The following is an 11,389-nucleotide window of genomic DNA, read 5'->3' on the forward strand; positions in this document are numbered from 1 at the left end:
TAAGACACTGATGCCCTCGGCATGTTCAAACCGAACTGTGCTTGTACACTCTCCATGGTTGGCACGAAAAGAGAAGTGCCGACTTGTGTCGCTCTTGTGGAAGGTCACTTTTACTTTGCGCATTATGCACATCACTCGGCAGTTGACAAGTCTTCTCGAGCAGGTTCCCTTTGTGATCTACAGACGTGAAGGTTATCGATGTGTAGTGTTAGGATCAAACTAAGCCATGAGCAGCTCAGATGAGGACCACATCAGAGGATGCAGGTGGTTGTTATAGGTCTTGGGATTCTGCTACATGACTTATGTACAGCTGACTTCTAAATGAAAAGGTGTCCAGGGCTCTGGTGTCTGCTCTTCTCAAAGCAATCGTGAGAAACTCAGGCGTCGACTTGCAGTTGGCAGTCTAGTAGCCGTCCTTGCCCCACTTGTTGTATGTGTCGTGCAGCTCCTGTGGGTAGTTCATCAGCCAATGCTCGCGAGGGTGTAGTGGCTGCGAGGTCAAACCGTTGACATACCTTGGGGAGCGTAACGTTGGGGATCACGACCACGTTGAGGGCCGAAGGAGCATCCTTCTTCACGCTGGTATCACCGCCGGGGTGGTACTGGTATGGGCTGGAGCCACCCTGCTTCCAGGGCTCGCTGTGCTCGGCCTTGGACACGGTTCGCTCGGACGAGGCGCTGGTGGGCGAGCGGGCTGCGCAGGTTCAGCAAGGAGTTGCGCAGTCGTGCGCCGTTGGACTAGCTGGGGAGCTTACAGAAGTGCCAGCCTGCGAGTCCGAAGACACCGCTCATGATGGCCAGGAGCACCTGTGCAACTCAATTAGCCTCCTATGGCCTGCTCTAGCGTGGCAAATGCTCGTGGCGTACATAGAGCTCGGGGTCGCGCTTCGCTCCGGTCTTGAGGGCGTCCTTGCCGGCCTGCCTCTCGGCGTGTCCGGAGTCAGAGGGGGCGGTGCTGGCCCAGCGGCGGGCAGGAGCGGCGGCGCGGAGGCGCGGGGCAGCGCGGAAGGCTGAGCGGGCAGCGATGGAGGACATGTCTGCGTCGGAGAGGGTGGGTGTCGACGGGGGTGGTTGCGGAGAGAATGCGAGGTGGACTGGCGGGACGTTGACGACAAAGCTGTGGCTGTCAGTGGTTCGAGCCAAGCTTTCCGCCAGAAGCGGTTAGCGTGCGGGAGCCGGACCTTGCAGCCATGGGCATGGGCATGGCATGGGGCCATGGGCATTCATCACGGCGCGGCCCCTTTCGCACGTAATCACGATTTCTCAGCGCTCTCAGCCGCCAAAGCGCGCCGTCACCGCGCCCAAACACCCGCCTGTCCTGCGTGTTTTCCTTTCCTGTCGCTCCTTCGCCCTCCGCACTTCGCACTTCGCACCTCGCACCCACACCCACATCACACCTTCCCTCGCTTTGCGCCTTTCCGCGCCTTCCCTCGCCGATGTCATGAAGATTTCAGCCACGACCCTGACCACCGCCACGCTCCGCCCATGACGACCGTCGAACAGAAGCGCAGCTCGACGGGCAGCCGCGTGCTGGGCATGACCGGCCCGGTCGGCGAGCCGTCGCTGCCCCCCTCGCGCCCATCTTCCATTGCGACCGCGCACTCGGGCAGCCAGGCACGCTGGTCTCAACCCACAGCGCCGCGACGGGGCATGAGCGTCGCAGGCAGCTTGGGCCAGAGCCGCCCGACGACGGCAGCCAGCAGAACGCATGTCCCGCTGGCCGCCCATGGCTTCTTCCGCCCCATGAGCTCGCAACGACTCCAGCAGCAGCGTAATCAGCGGCCAACTTCTCTCCTCGGCCAGAACTCTCTCCGCGCCAACAACGCACGCGACTCGACCGCCAGCTCGTATCGCCAAAGCGTTGGCTCCACGCAGACAATGCGCGGCCAACCTACCCTGGGCCTCCACCACGAGCTTAACCAGCCCCCTCCGTCACGCGGGACTGACATCACAGACCGAGACATGCCCGACCGCACAACCGCAAACTCGACGCCTACAGGAGCAGAGACTGTGCGCAGTCGGGACGAGAGCATCACGCCTCTTCAGCGGCCCCGGCCCCAGCACCTGGACCTTGCTGACACTCATGCCAACGACGCTGGCAAGCTTCCCACGCCGGGCAAATCCCCTCGCTCTTTTCGATCCAGCTTCATGCTGCCCACCCGCGATGGCCGATCTGCCCAAACGCGCGTTCATCAGGGTCACGAGAAGCTCACTTCCGCTGAATCGTCTCCCAGGCTCGCCCGAAGGGAATCCACCAAGCAAGCTGTGAGGAGGGAGCTTGGCAAAAATTACCAGTACTTCTCCGGCAACACCGCTTTCTGCTGGGGTGGGCGACTCCAAAACACTCGTGACCGACCGGTGAACATTGCAACCGCGATCATGATCATATTGCCGGCCGCTCTCTTCTTCGGTTTTTCGTGCGTTGCCTCCCTCAAGCACTCCATTCATCGCAGCTAACTTTATGTCGCAGAGCGCCATGGCTATGGCTTAACGTTTCTCCATCGATACCCATTCTCTTTGCCTACCTGTTCTTAATATCTGTCTCTTCATTCTTTCATGCGTCTGTTTCAGACCCGGGCGTAGGTTTTTGACTGCACCTATCCAGCTCCAACGCTAACTTTGTCAGATCCTACCACGCAACCTACACCCTTTTGCGCCCACTAATCCTAATGAAGACCCTCTGAATGTTGGTCCATCAACGACCGAGTGGACAATGGTCGTATCGGCGACTGGCACGAATGCAGCCATGGAAGTGCCCACCAAATACTGCAAGAGTTGCAACATCTGGCGTCCTCCGCGTGCGCATCATTGCCGCATATGCGACAACTGTGTCGAAACTCAGGATCACCACTGTGTCTGGCTCAACAACTGCGTGGGCCGTCGTAACTATCGCTACTTTTTCGTTTTCGTCTGCGCCACAACTTTGCTTGGGCTTTTCCTGCTAGGAGCCAGTCTCGCACACATTCTAATCTGGCGTGCGAGAAACGCTGCATCTTTTGGTCAGGCGATCAATCGATGGCGCGTCCCGTTTGCAATGGCCATTTATGGACTGCTGGGCTGGACATACCCCTTCAGCCTCGGCGTATATCATCTTTTCCTGGTGGGCAGGGGCGAGACTACGCGTGAATACCTGAATTCTCACAAGTTCATGAAGAAGGATAGGCATAGACCCTTCACGCAAGGTTCGCTCATCAAGAACTGGATCGCGGTCTTGCAACGCCCACGCCCACCAACTTATCTGCATTTCAAGAAAGAGTACGAGGAGGGAGATCAAAGATTTAGTTCTCGCAAGGGCAAGCGTACGGCACCATTGAGTGCTGAGCAGCAAGGCGGAGGGTTGGAAATGCAGGACGTGAGTAACAACCCGGGCTTTCAAGGGCCGGCTGGAAGGGCGCTTAGAAGCTCGCACGACGCGAATACAGCATAGCGAGTGACGAGCTTACTCTTGCACATGTAGTTAATGAATTAATCGATGTCCCTTTCAAACTGGTTGTTGCCGCCACCGTGGGTGCTTCAGTGGTCTTGAGAATAAGCGCATCGCTGGACAGTGCATAGCGCACGGCTGCCATCAGATGGTGTGGACGTGTCCATGTCCGGGATAGCCATGAACAGGATTGAAACGCTGTTTACGAGAAACGCCGTCTGCGCTCTATCGTGAGTGAAAACGGAATGCGAGGGTGGTGACACTGGCAGATCTGGAAGGCCTAATTGGCCGGCTGCTGACTAGCTTGATATGTTTACCTGAATTGGGGCCTCCTCCTCGCAACCCTCCACTCGCATCCGACCTCAGTCCTTGTCGCCATGTCGGCCGCGTCTGCACGCACCTCTGTGTAGGCCTGATTGACCAGTCTGCACCATCTTGGAAGTGGATGCGCGCCTGTCACGCGTGTAGTCTGGCACTGTTGCTCCGCCAGCGCCCGCGAGCCGGACGGCCTCCTTTGCGCGTCACTGCCTTGCCCTGCCACGAAACACTTGCCACGCGACCCACAGGCCGATTCTTCGACCACCATGGCTGAGCGAGATGGCTCGCCCATGTCCACGTCGTCTGTGCTATCCACCATCGCCGTCCAGCACACCGGCGCCCGCGCCGCCTCCAGCGCGTCGCCGCCGCCCATCTCGACACCGCCCACGAGTCTCGACGACGGCGCCAGCGTCATGTCCGACACAACCAAACTGGAACACATGACCGAGTTGTACGAAGAGGCCTCGGCCACACCTCTGCCCGGCGCGCCGGTCGATACGCCGCTCTCCGCGCGCCACACGCCGAACACCGAGGGTCGCCGCCCGTCACGAAGCTCGCGCAAGTCTGTCACCACATACAACGTGCAGATCCTGGCCGGAACCGCAATCCACACACCCACAAAGTACCTCGAGAAGCACCACAAGAATGTCCTGCACGGCTCGCTGGAGGCACTGGCCGCCGCCGCCAGCAGCGACGACACTCCCGCAAAGAAAAGGACACCCAGATCAAAACTTGGAGCGGCCGGCACCGGCGACTCTGCAGAAGAGCAGCTCACTGCCGAAGCAGCGCAAGCCGTGCGTCGCCGTACCTCCTCACGGGGGACCGACCTTCGCAAGGAGGCTCTGCGCAATCTAGCCGGCGTGGGCGAGGCCGTGACAAACTCACTAGCTGGAGGCAAGTCTTTCGTCCAGAAGGCCCTTCGGAGAAGTGCGTCAGACTCTAATCTGAAGTCCGCTACATCTTCTGCGAGTACTGCATCATCAAGACGCCCACGGACTGCAACGGATACCGCCGACGAGGAAGATACAGACGGCGCACTGGAGCAGAAGGAATATCTCAAGCCCAAAACCAAGACCTGGCTAAGGCAGGGCCTGTACGTCGGTCAGCATCGCGACTTCGACCCTCGCTTGTCAGAAGCTCAGAATCGAGCAAGGAAGAGGGCCAGAAAACACAAAGAAAACAATATGCTCCCTCTCCCTATGTTCGCTGGAGATCGTCTTCTGAGCGAGGATCCTCGGCACGTACATCGACACTTCAAACTTCCATTCGATACATACAACCCCTTACCTAGGAAGGTCAAAGTGGATGGCTGGGTTAAGCTCTCCAAAAGTACGCTACGTGCCTCCTTCCTACAACACCTTCTAACACTGTCACAGATCGATTCATCGGAGATGCATCCGCCTTGTGGAAACGAGACAAACAGGATTCTTCTCAGTGCTATTGTGATCCCGAGGATGGATGTGGAGAAGCCTGCCACAATCGCATCATGGCGTACGAATGCGACGGCACCAACTGCAGACTTACAGCAGAACAGTGCGGAAACCGCCCTTTTGCAGAGCTCAAGCGACGCGGAAAAGGAAATGGCTACGACTATGGCGTCGAAGTTATGGAGACTGAAGGCCGTGGATATGGTGTCCGAGCAATGAGGACTTTTGAGCCCCATCAAATTATTGTTGAGTATGCTGGCGAAATCATCACTCAATCCGAGTGTGAGAGGCGGATGAAACAAGTTTACAAAAAGGATAAAGTAAGGCGATCGATGCACAATCAGTCACACTTGGACCTAGGCTAACATGGATCAGTGTTACTATCTCATGAGCTTCGACAACAAGATGATCATTGATGCTACTCGAGGCACTATCGCCCGATTCGTCAACCATTCCTGCGAGCCCAACTGCGAGATGATCAAATGGACTGTTGGCGGAGAACCAAGGATGGCATTGTTTGCCGGTTCCCGTGGAGTCATGACTGGAGAAGAACTGACGTATGATTACAATTTCGAGTGAGTCGATTGCTGAATCACTGGCGGTTACCAACTGACTCTCTGAAGCCCGTTTTCCCAGAAGAACATACAAGAATGCCGATGCGGTACGGAGTCTTGCCGTGGCGTTCTTGGCCCGAAGCCAAAGAAGCTGGTAGAAGAGAAGTCTATAGCTTCTGCTTTGATTGCTGGAACAAAACGTAAACTGCAAGATTTCCTCGGCTCAAGTCGTGCAAAGTCAGAGAGTCACGCTGGCTCCCCCAAAAAGCGGAGAGTTCACATCGGAAATTCTGGTACTACGAGAGTCAAAAAATCGGATGTAGTATCCAAAGCCGCTCGCGAACGAGCCGAAGTCGATGCAGCTGAACATTCCAGGCAAATCGCGTCTCGAGAGGACCGTGCTCTGAAGCGGTCTTCTACTTTGACTATTTCGAGACGGTCACGACCAACTGTACTGCGGCACACAACCAAGGGCTCGCTCAAATCGACTAGACACACCACAGTCAGCCTGCAGCGGAAGGTGGTAAGACCTGGGGCTCTGAAGGCCGTCAGCAAGCCCTCCCGCATGCAAGCCGCACTGCGACGTACCAACGCAGCCGTGACTGGCAGAAAGGGACTGGCACCCTCTCGAAGGCCAAGCACTCCCATCTCGGGCTCTGATGCTGAAGACTACGATTCTGACGATGATACCTCCCCCAACATAACGCCAGCCTCCTTGCGTAGCGCGTCCAAAGGCGGTAAAAAGCCTGCCTTCAATTCTGCTTCAGACTCACAGGCTACGCCCCCTCGACGGAACGCTAAACAAAGGGAAGCAACGCATGCCACTGCCATAGATACTTCCAAATCCACACGGAGAAAGATTACTTCCACCTCCCGAAGCATGCATGACACTGGCGCGGGCGTAAAGAAACCATTTTACCCTGCTCAACGCAGGCCAAGAACTATGAGAGGCAGGTAAGTGCAGCATTCCCCGTGAGTAAGCACTTGTCGGAAGGCCCAGACTCACGATGCTTTACGCTCGATGTTGTGCTAATCTATTATCTAGGTTCTTGCCCAAGGATCTACGCTGAACTCCCTCTTACACACATGCTCGAGTTATGACTTGCTGGAATGATCTGCAGCAACAGACGGTGTTTCTACCTTGTGCGTTTCATGCCTAGGTATTCAACTAGTGATAGAATTAATTGCAGTTTTCGACGTTGTCTTCAGTATGTGTATTCCCACGCCACAACGGTGTTATGTTCCGCTATGCCTGCTTGTTGCATGCCTTCCCATCCACTCCAAAGCAGGTGCCATTATTCTACCACAGATCCAGGCTATCAATTTAGCTAGGACGTAAAATATGCTTGACTTTTCTTGAAGCCCCCACGGTTGTAGGTTACTTAGCAGTCACGTCTGAATCATAAGCCTTGGAGCTTGACCACCTGTTGCTATCGATTCGTTTCCCTTTCGTCAATTACGTTTGACACTATCTTTCATCAATAGAAACAGCGGTGTACCATGCATAATCCAGCTTGGACTATAGTTCCGTGATCAGCAGCACCGTGTCAGCTGCAATAACAATGCGTTGTTACGGCTACTGCTGGTATTCATGTGAGATATGACATAAATGTAGGGCTCGTCTTGCAACTAGTAAAAACAGCACTTCCCTAACAACGCTGATCTGCAAGTAAGACAAGAGAGGATGGAGATTTCGTTCATCGTAACGCCTGCCTGAAAAGTCTCTTAGGGCAAGGCGATGCGACCGATGCAGCGAGGCGACAAGTGATGCCAAGGTAGATGAAAAAGGAGCCTGCCACAAGATAAACAGGTGAGTCGTGTATACCTTCCTTACATGGGCGCGCTCTCACAACTCGATCTTGAACATGCACGAAGCTTTCAGAATTTCCACCCCTGAAGTTCAGGGCCCGAAAGACACCCAGTGCCCACTTGAACTCGTGTGAATATGAACATAATACAAAGAATCGAGAGCATAATACATTGTAGTTTATGGAATTTGCCATGTTCGGAGCCCTCGCTGTAAAGCTCCGTCTTCCCTTCCACGACGAAGCCTACATCAGTCCTTAATGTATCTGTGCTTGGTATTCAGGTTTTTTTGAAAATGCTCCTTTGTTCATTGGTATTATTACCAAGATTTTTACCCCTTCCTCAAGCTTATTTCCCTCGTCTTCACTCAACAGTTGCTGTACTGTGCCATCAGTTGACCTGAGTTGCCGACATAGTTCTGGTTCTGCACCACTCTTAAACGACAAGTAAAACATACACCTGCGTTCGCTGGAGACAGAAAGGAGAGGCCTAGGCGACTTTCCCATATTCATCGTGATCTTCGGGCTCGAGAAAAGGTCGCATCCCAGTAACATGCATTATACGGAATTGATGCCTGTACGACATTGGGCTAAAGGTCATCTCTCACATCTCATATTAAAGCAATACTTTGAGGAAATGTCTAAATTTTGAGAAAATGCCTCAAATTTTGACAAGCTCTATAGAAGGAATCCCACTCCGTCAATTAACTAAAGAGGAATTCCCCAGTTCAGAACCATTTGCATTGGATACAGAAAAGCTTCAACGTTTTGCCAATCGGTAACTGCTCCAATCCTCAAATAAACATGGGTATGAGCCCATAAGATTTGTCGAAAGATTGAACCGTGTGCATGCACCGTCTACCGAAAAGAGACGAAGAAGTTGCGAAAATAGATCCTGTGGTGCTGGGAACGGGAAAGAGCACCATAGGATTTTTTCTCATGTGTGTAACGAGTATCGAGTGAAGTGAAGTTCGTCCAGGTTGGATAATGGTCGATTCGGTGACTGTCCAGCCGACCCAGTACCGAACAATCATATGAGTGATTTACTGGACGGTGCATTGCTGGCCAGGGATGGTGTTAGGACCATCCCTCTGAACGGTGCATTGCTGGCCAGGGATGGTGTTAGGACCATCCCTCTGAACGGTGCAAGACTGGCCACGGATAGAGTTGGGACCACCCCTCTGAACGGTGCAAGACTGACCACGGATAGAGTTGGGACCGGCCATTTTGAATTTGATTGGTTGGTTGGTTTGGAGAAGGTGTTAGAGAGTGTTGAAGAGCTTGTAGCGAATGAAATTTCTTTTGCGGATGAGGAAATTGTAGAAGGCAGACCAAATAGGTTTATATACCATGCTGGCGGGCAAGAAAGGAGCAACCGTAGTGCTGGTCCTATCAAGATCTTACACGAGGTATCACTCTGTTTGTCCTTGATATTGTACATCTTATTATTGTACCTGTTGGTTCTTTGTTAACGCACTATACAACAACAGGTGGGGATGCCTGACCTCAGCCTAGGCTAAGTAGCCATGTCGGATTATTTCTTTATTCTATGGCGTAAGCAGCATCTGGCCTCTGAAATGGACATTCGCTAGAGAAGATAACCAACTTACAAGGAGTGTCGTAATGACGCTGATACGCAAGGGTTAGAAAGAGCCACTAACCACATCGAGGGTCAGAGTCGTCCGATGTGATGAATGCCCGATTGGATTGCCAGTGCATTCTGATTTCCGTTCGCACATCTTACAAGTAGAGTGTGTCGTTCTAGGATGGATATCGGGCTCACCCTTCAATGTTCTGTACGATTCTAAGTCAAAGCGTCTTGTTTATATAAAATTGAAAGGCTATGTAGCGCAATAGATTGATTTGATGTGGCCTTTCATGTGAGATGTTCTGGATACTTCGGGTAGTTTTACGGGACTCTGACCGTAGCCTCACGTTATCAATCGATCAATGCCCAGCGCAGCATACACAATAGCTAGCAACACCTTACTTAAAGGCACCTCCTTCACATCCTGCTGACTCCTTTGAACTTTCTTCCAGAGACTCGGCAATCTATCTGCTTTCCATTTGATCCTTAGCTCATCATAACTTTCCTTGTCGTACATGTACCAGAACTCCTCCTCCCGGTAGTAGTTCGTTGCATATAACCACTTCAAACCCCCAACCTCGGTAACCTTGTGTTCCAAAGCACGATTGTACGCAACAAACCTATCAAAGGTCTCTGCTGTGAGGTAATCGAGCCCATAATTTGGGCTACCCCAGATGCCGACGTTGACAAGATAGTCAGTCGGTCCGGTGTCCGTGGTCGCCGTATGCATTAAAGACTTCGGGTCATGTTTAATTGGACACAACCACAGCGGATACAGCTTCATCTTCTCTTTCATGAACTCTAGGAAGTTACCGGCTTTATCCTCTGGTATGGCGACGTCCTGAATGATATGCGGCGCTCCACCCGTCAGATGCAGAACCCGATATTGAAACCTTGTATGCCACACTGCATCAAAGAAGTATCGCGTGAACCTATTCCACAATGTCGGTGCCCATCCATAACACGCCATCCAGAAAACACCCCGCTCGTAACGAAATAGATAGTCCTCGATGGGCACAAGCTCAACGCGGTCGTGGTTATTTTGGCGGTACGCGTAGCTGTTCTGCGTCCAGTGGCAGGTCAAGCAGAAGAAATCGCTGTCGCCTTCGTCAAGTTGTAGTGAGCAGCGCAGTTTTCTATGCACGTGTGTGAAAAACCAGGGATCGTGGGCGCGGGTGAAGCGTGTGAGTGGAGCGGCGCTCTCTTCCCTCTCGGTGAATTTGGCTTCAACGATCACGCCATGGCTGGAGGAGAACATGATGCCGTCAGTGAAACCAACATCCTGAGGTACGTTTTTGAAGTGTTCAAGTGCGGCGTCTTGCGAGGTGACGGGGTGGTAAGTCACTTCCAGGTAAGGTTTGCAGGATATCAGCTGGATCTCGAGTTGCGTAGTAACACCTAGGGTGCCCATTGCACCGGCGCTGCAGTGGAAGAGGTCCGCATTATGCTTTGGCGAGGCGAGCACGACGTCGCCGTTTCCTAGGACAATTTCGATCTCATTGACGGTTTTGTCGAAGTATCCATGTCTGGAAGAAGAGCTCTCTGCTGCAGTACCTGCAAATGCGCCGCCTGCGGTGATGCCTGGGAACTCTGGAACTACAGCAGGCATGACCCCAAGCGGCAAAAGTGTTCCAAGCAGCCTATCCATCGCAACTCCCGGCTCAACAAGAGCCGTCATACACTCTCTATCCACAAGCAGCACGTGATCCAGCGCCGAGATATCCACAACGTGCTCTCGCGCAGCGGCCCGTGTGGAGTTGGAAGAGCCATGGAAGATGCGGAAAGGGACGCTCTGTTCGTAGTACTGCCGGACCGTCTGCGAAACGGCTTTGACGCGGTCGGCGTGCGCTTTTGCGGTCTGTGGGTCTTGGGACATGGTTGATGGATGGATGAATGGGTGGATGGATGGATGGATGGATGGATGGATGGATGGGTGGGGCACGAGGCAAACAAGTTTGGCGGATGACCATGTGTTTAAATTTCGTAGTTGTGGTGAGTCGCTGATTTTCTTTGCTCTTCCTTCAGGGGAGCTGCGTGACAGTGGCGTTTGAGAACAATGTGAAGGAGGAGAGATGTGGCACTCTCTTCGATTGGTGGGTCTCCGCTTCTGGAAGGGTGTAAGCAAGGAGCACCTAGCTGAACGCACCTTGAATCCTGTAGCGCCGTAAGTAGTGAGTATGTTGGTATGGCTCGTCACTGTTGTAGTTCAAGCTAATCTTCGAGCAAGGCGCACGCGTCGATCTCGAATGCGGTGGATTTCACCTGGCCTGTCC

At 53.4% G+C, this 11,389-nt stretch overlaps 4 protein-coding genes across 4 annotated transcripts, besides 5 other annotated features; 2 read left to right on the forward strand and 2 right to left on the reverse strand.

Annotated features, from left to right (window-relative positions):
* Nucleotides 1-403: 403 nt before the first annotated feature.
* On the reverse strand, nt 404-1,035 carry EKO05_0004466 (uncharacterized protein; the record flags this gene model as incomplete). The annotated part of the gene is made up of 4 exons (XM_038939082.2): nt 404-448; nt 516-694; nt 756-807; nt 868-1,035. 4 exons carry the CDS (start codon nt 1,033-1,035, stop codon nt 404-406), a joined length of 444 nt encoding a protein of 147 aa, XP_038800260.2.
* Nucleotides 1,036-1,189: 154 nt separating this feature from the next.
* Nucleotides 1,190-1,223: a tandem repeat.
* Nucleotides 1,216-3,427, forward strand: EKO05_0004467 (Protein S-acyltransferase; the record flags this gene model as incomplete). The annotated part of the gene is made up of 3 exons (XM_059636400.1): nt 1,216-2,417; nt 2,471-2,579; nt 2,627-3,427. 3 exons carry the CDS (start codon nt 1,216-1,218, stop codon nt 3,425-3,427), a joined length of 2,112 nt encoding a protein of 703 aa, XP_059492383.1.
* Nucleotides 1,334-1,432: a tandem repeat.
* Nucleotides 3,428-4,008: 581 nt separating the features above from the next.
* On the forward strand, nt 4,009-6,793 carry EKO05_0004468 (uncharacterized protein; the record flags this gene model as incomplete). The annotated part of the gene is made up of 5 exons (XM_038938908.2): nt 4,009-5,071; nt 5,119-5,489; nt 5,545-5,744; nt 5,793-6,677; nt 6,769-6,793. The coding sequence occupies 5 exons, from the start codon at nt 4,009-4,011 to the stop codon at nt 6,791-6,793; spliced, it is 2,544 nt and encodes an 847-aa protein (XP_038800261.2).
* Nucleotides 4,062-4,112: a tandem repeat.
* Nucleotides 4,240-4,303: a tandem repeat.
* Nucleotides 6,794-9,459: 2,666 nt separating the features above from the next.
* Nucleotides 9,460-10,992, reverse strand: EKO05_0004469 (uncharacterized protein; the record flags this gene model as incomplete). Its single annotated transcript, XM_038945589.1, has 1 exon — nt 9,460-10,992. One exon carries the CDS (start codon nt 10,990-10,992, stop codon nt 9,460-9,462), a length of 1,533 nt encoding a protein of 510 aa, XP_038800262.1.
* Nucleotides 10,993-10,996: 4 nt separating this feature from the next.
* Nucleotides 10,997-11,049: a tandem repeat.
* Nucleotides 11,050-11,389: the final 340 nt, after the last annotated feature.

The sequence above is a fragment of the Ascochyta rabiei genome, chromosome 6, assembly GCF_004011695.2.
Source record: "Ascochyta rabiei chromosome 6, complete sequence".
NCBI classification, from domain to species: domain Eukaryota; kingdom Fungi; phylum Ascomycota; class Dothideomycetes; order Pleosporales; family Didymellaceae; genus Ascochyta; species Ascochyta rabiei.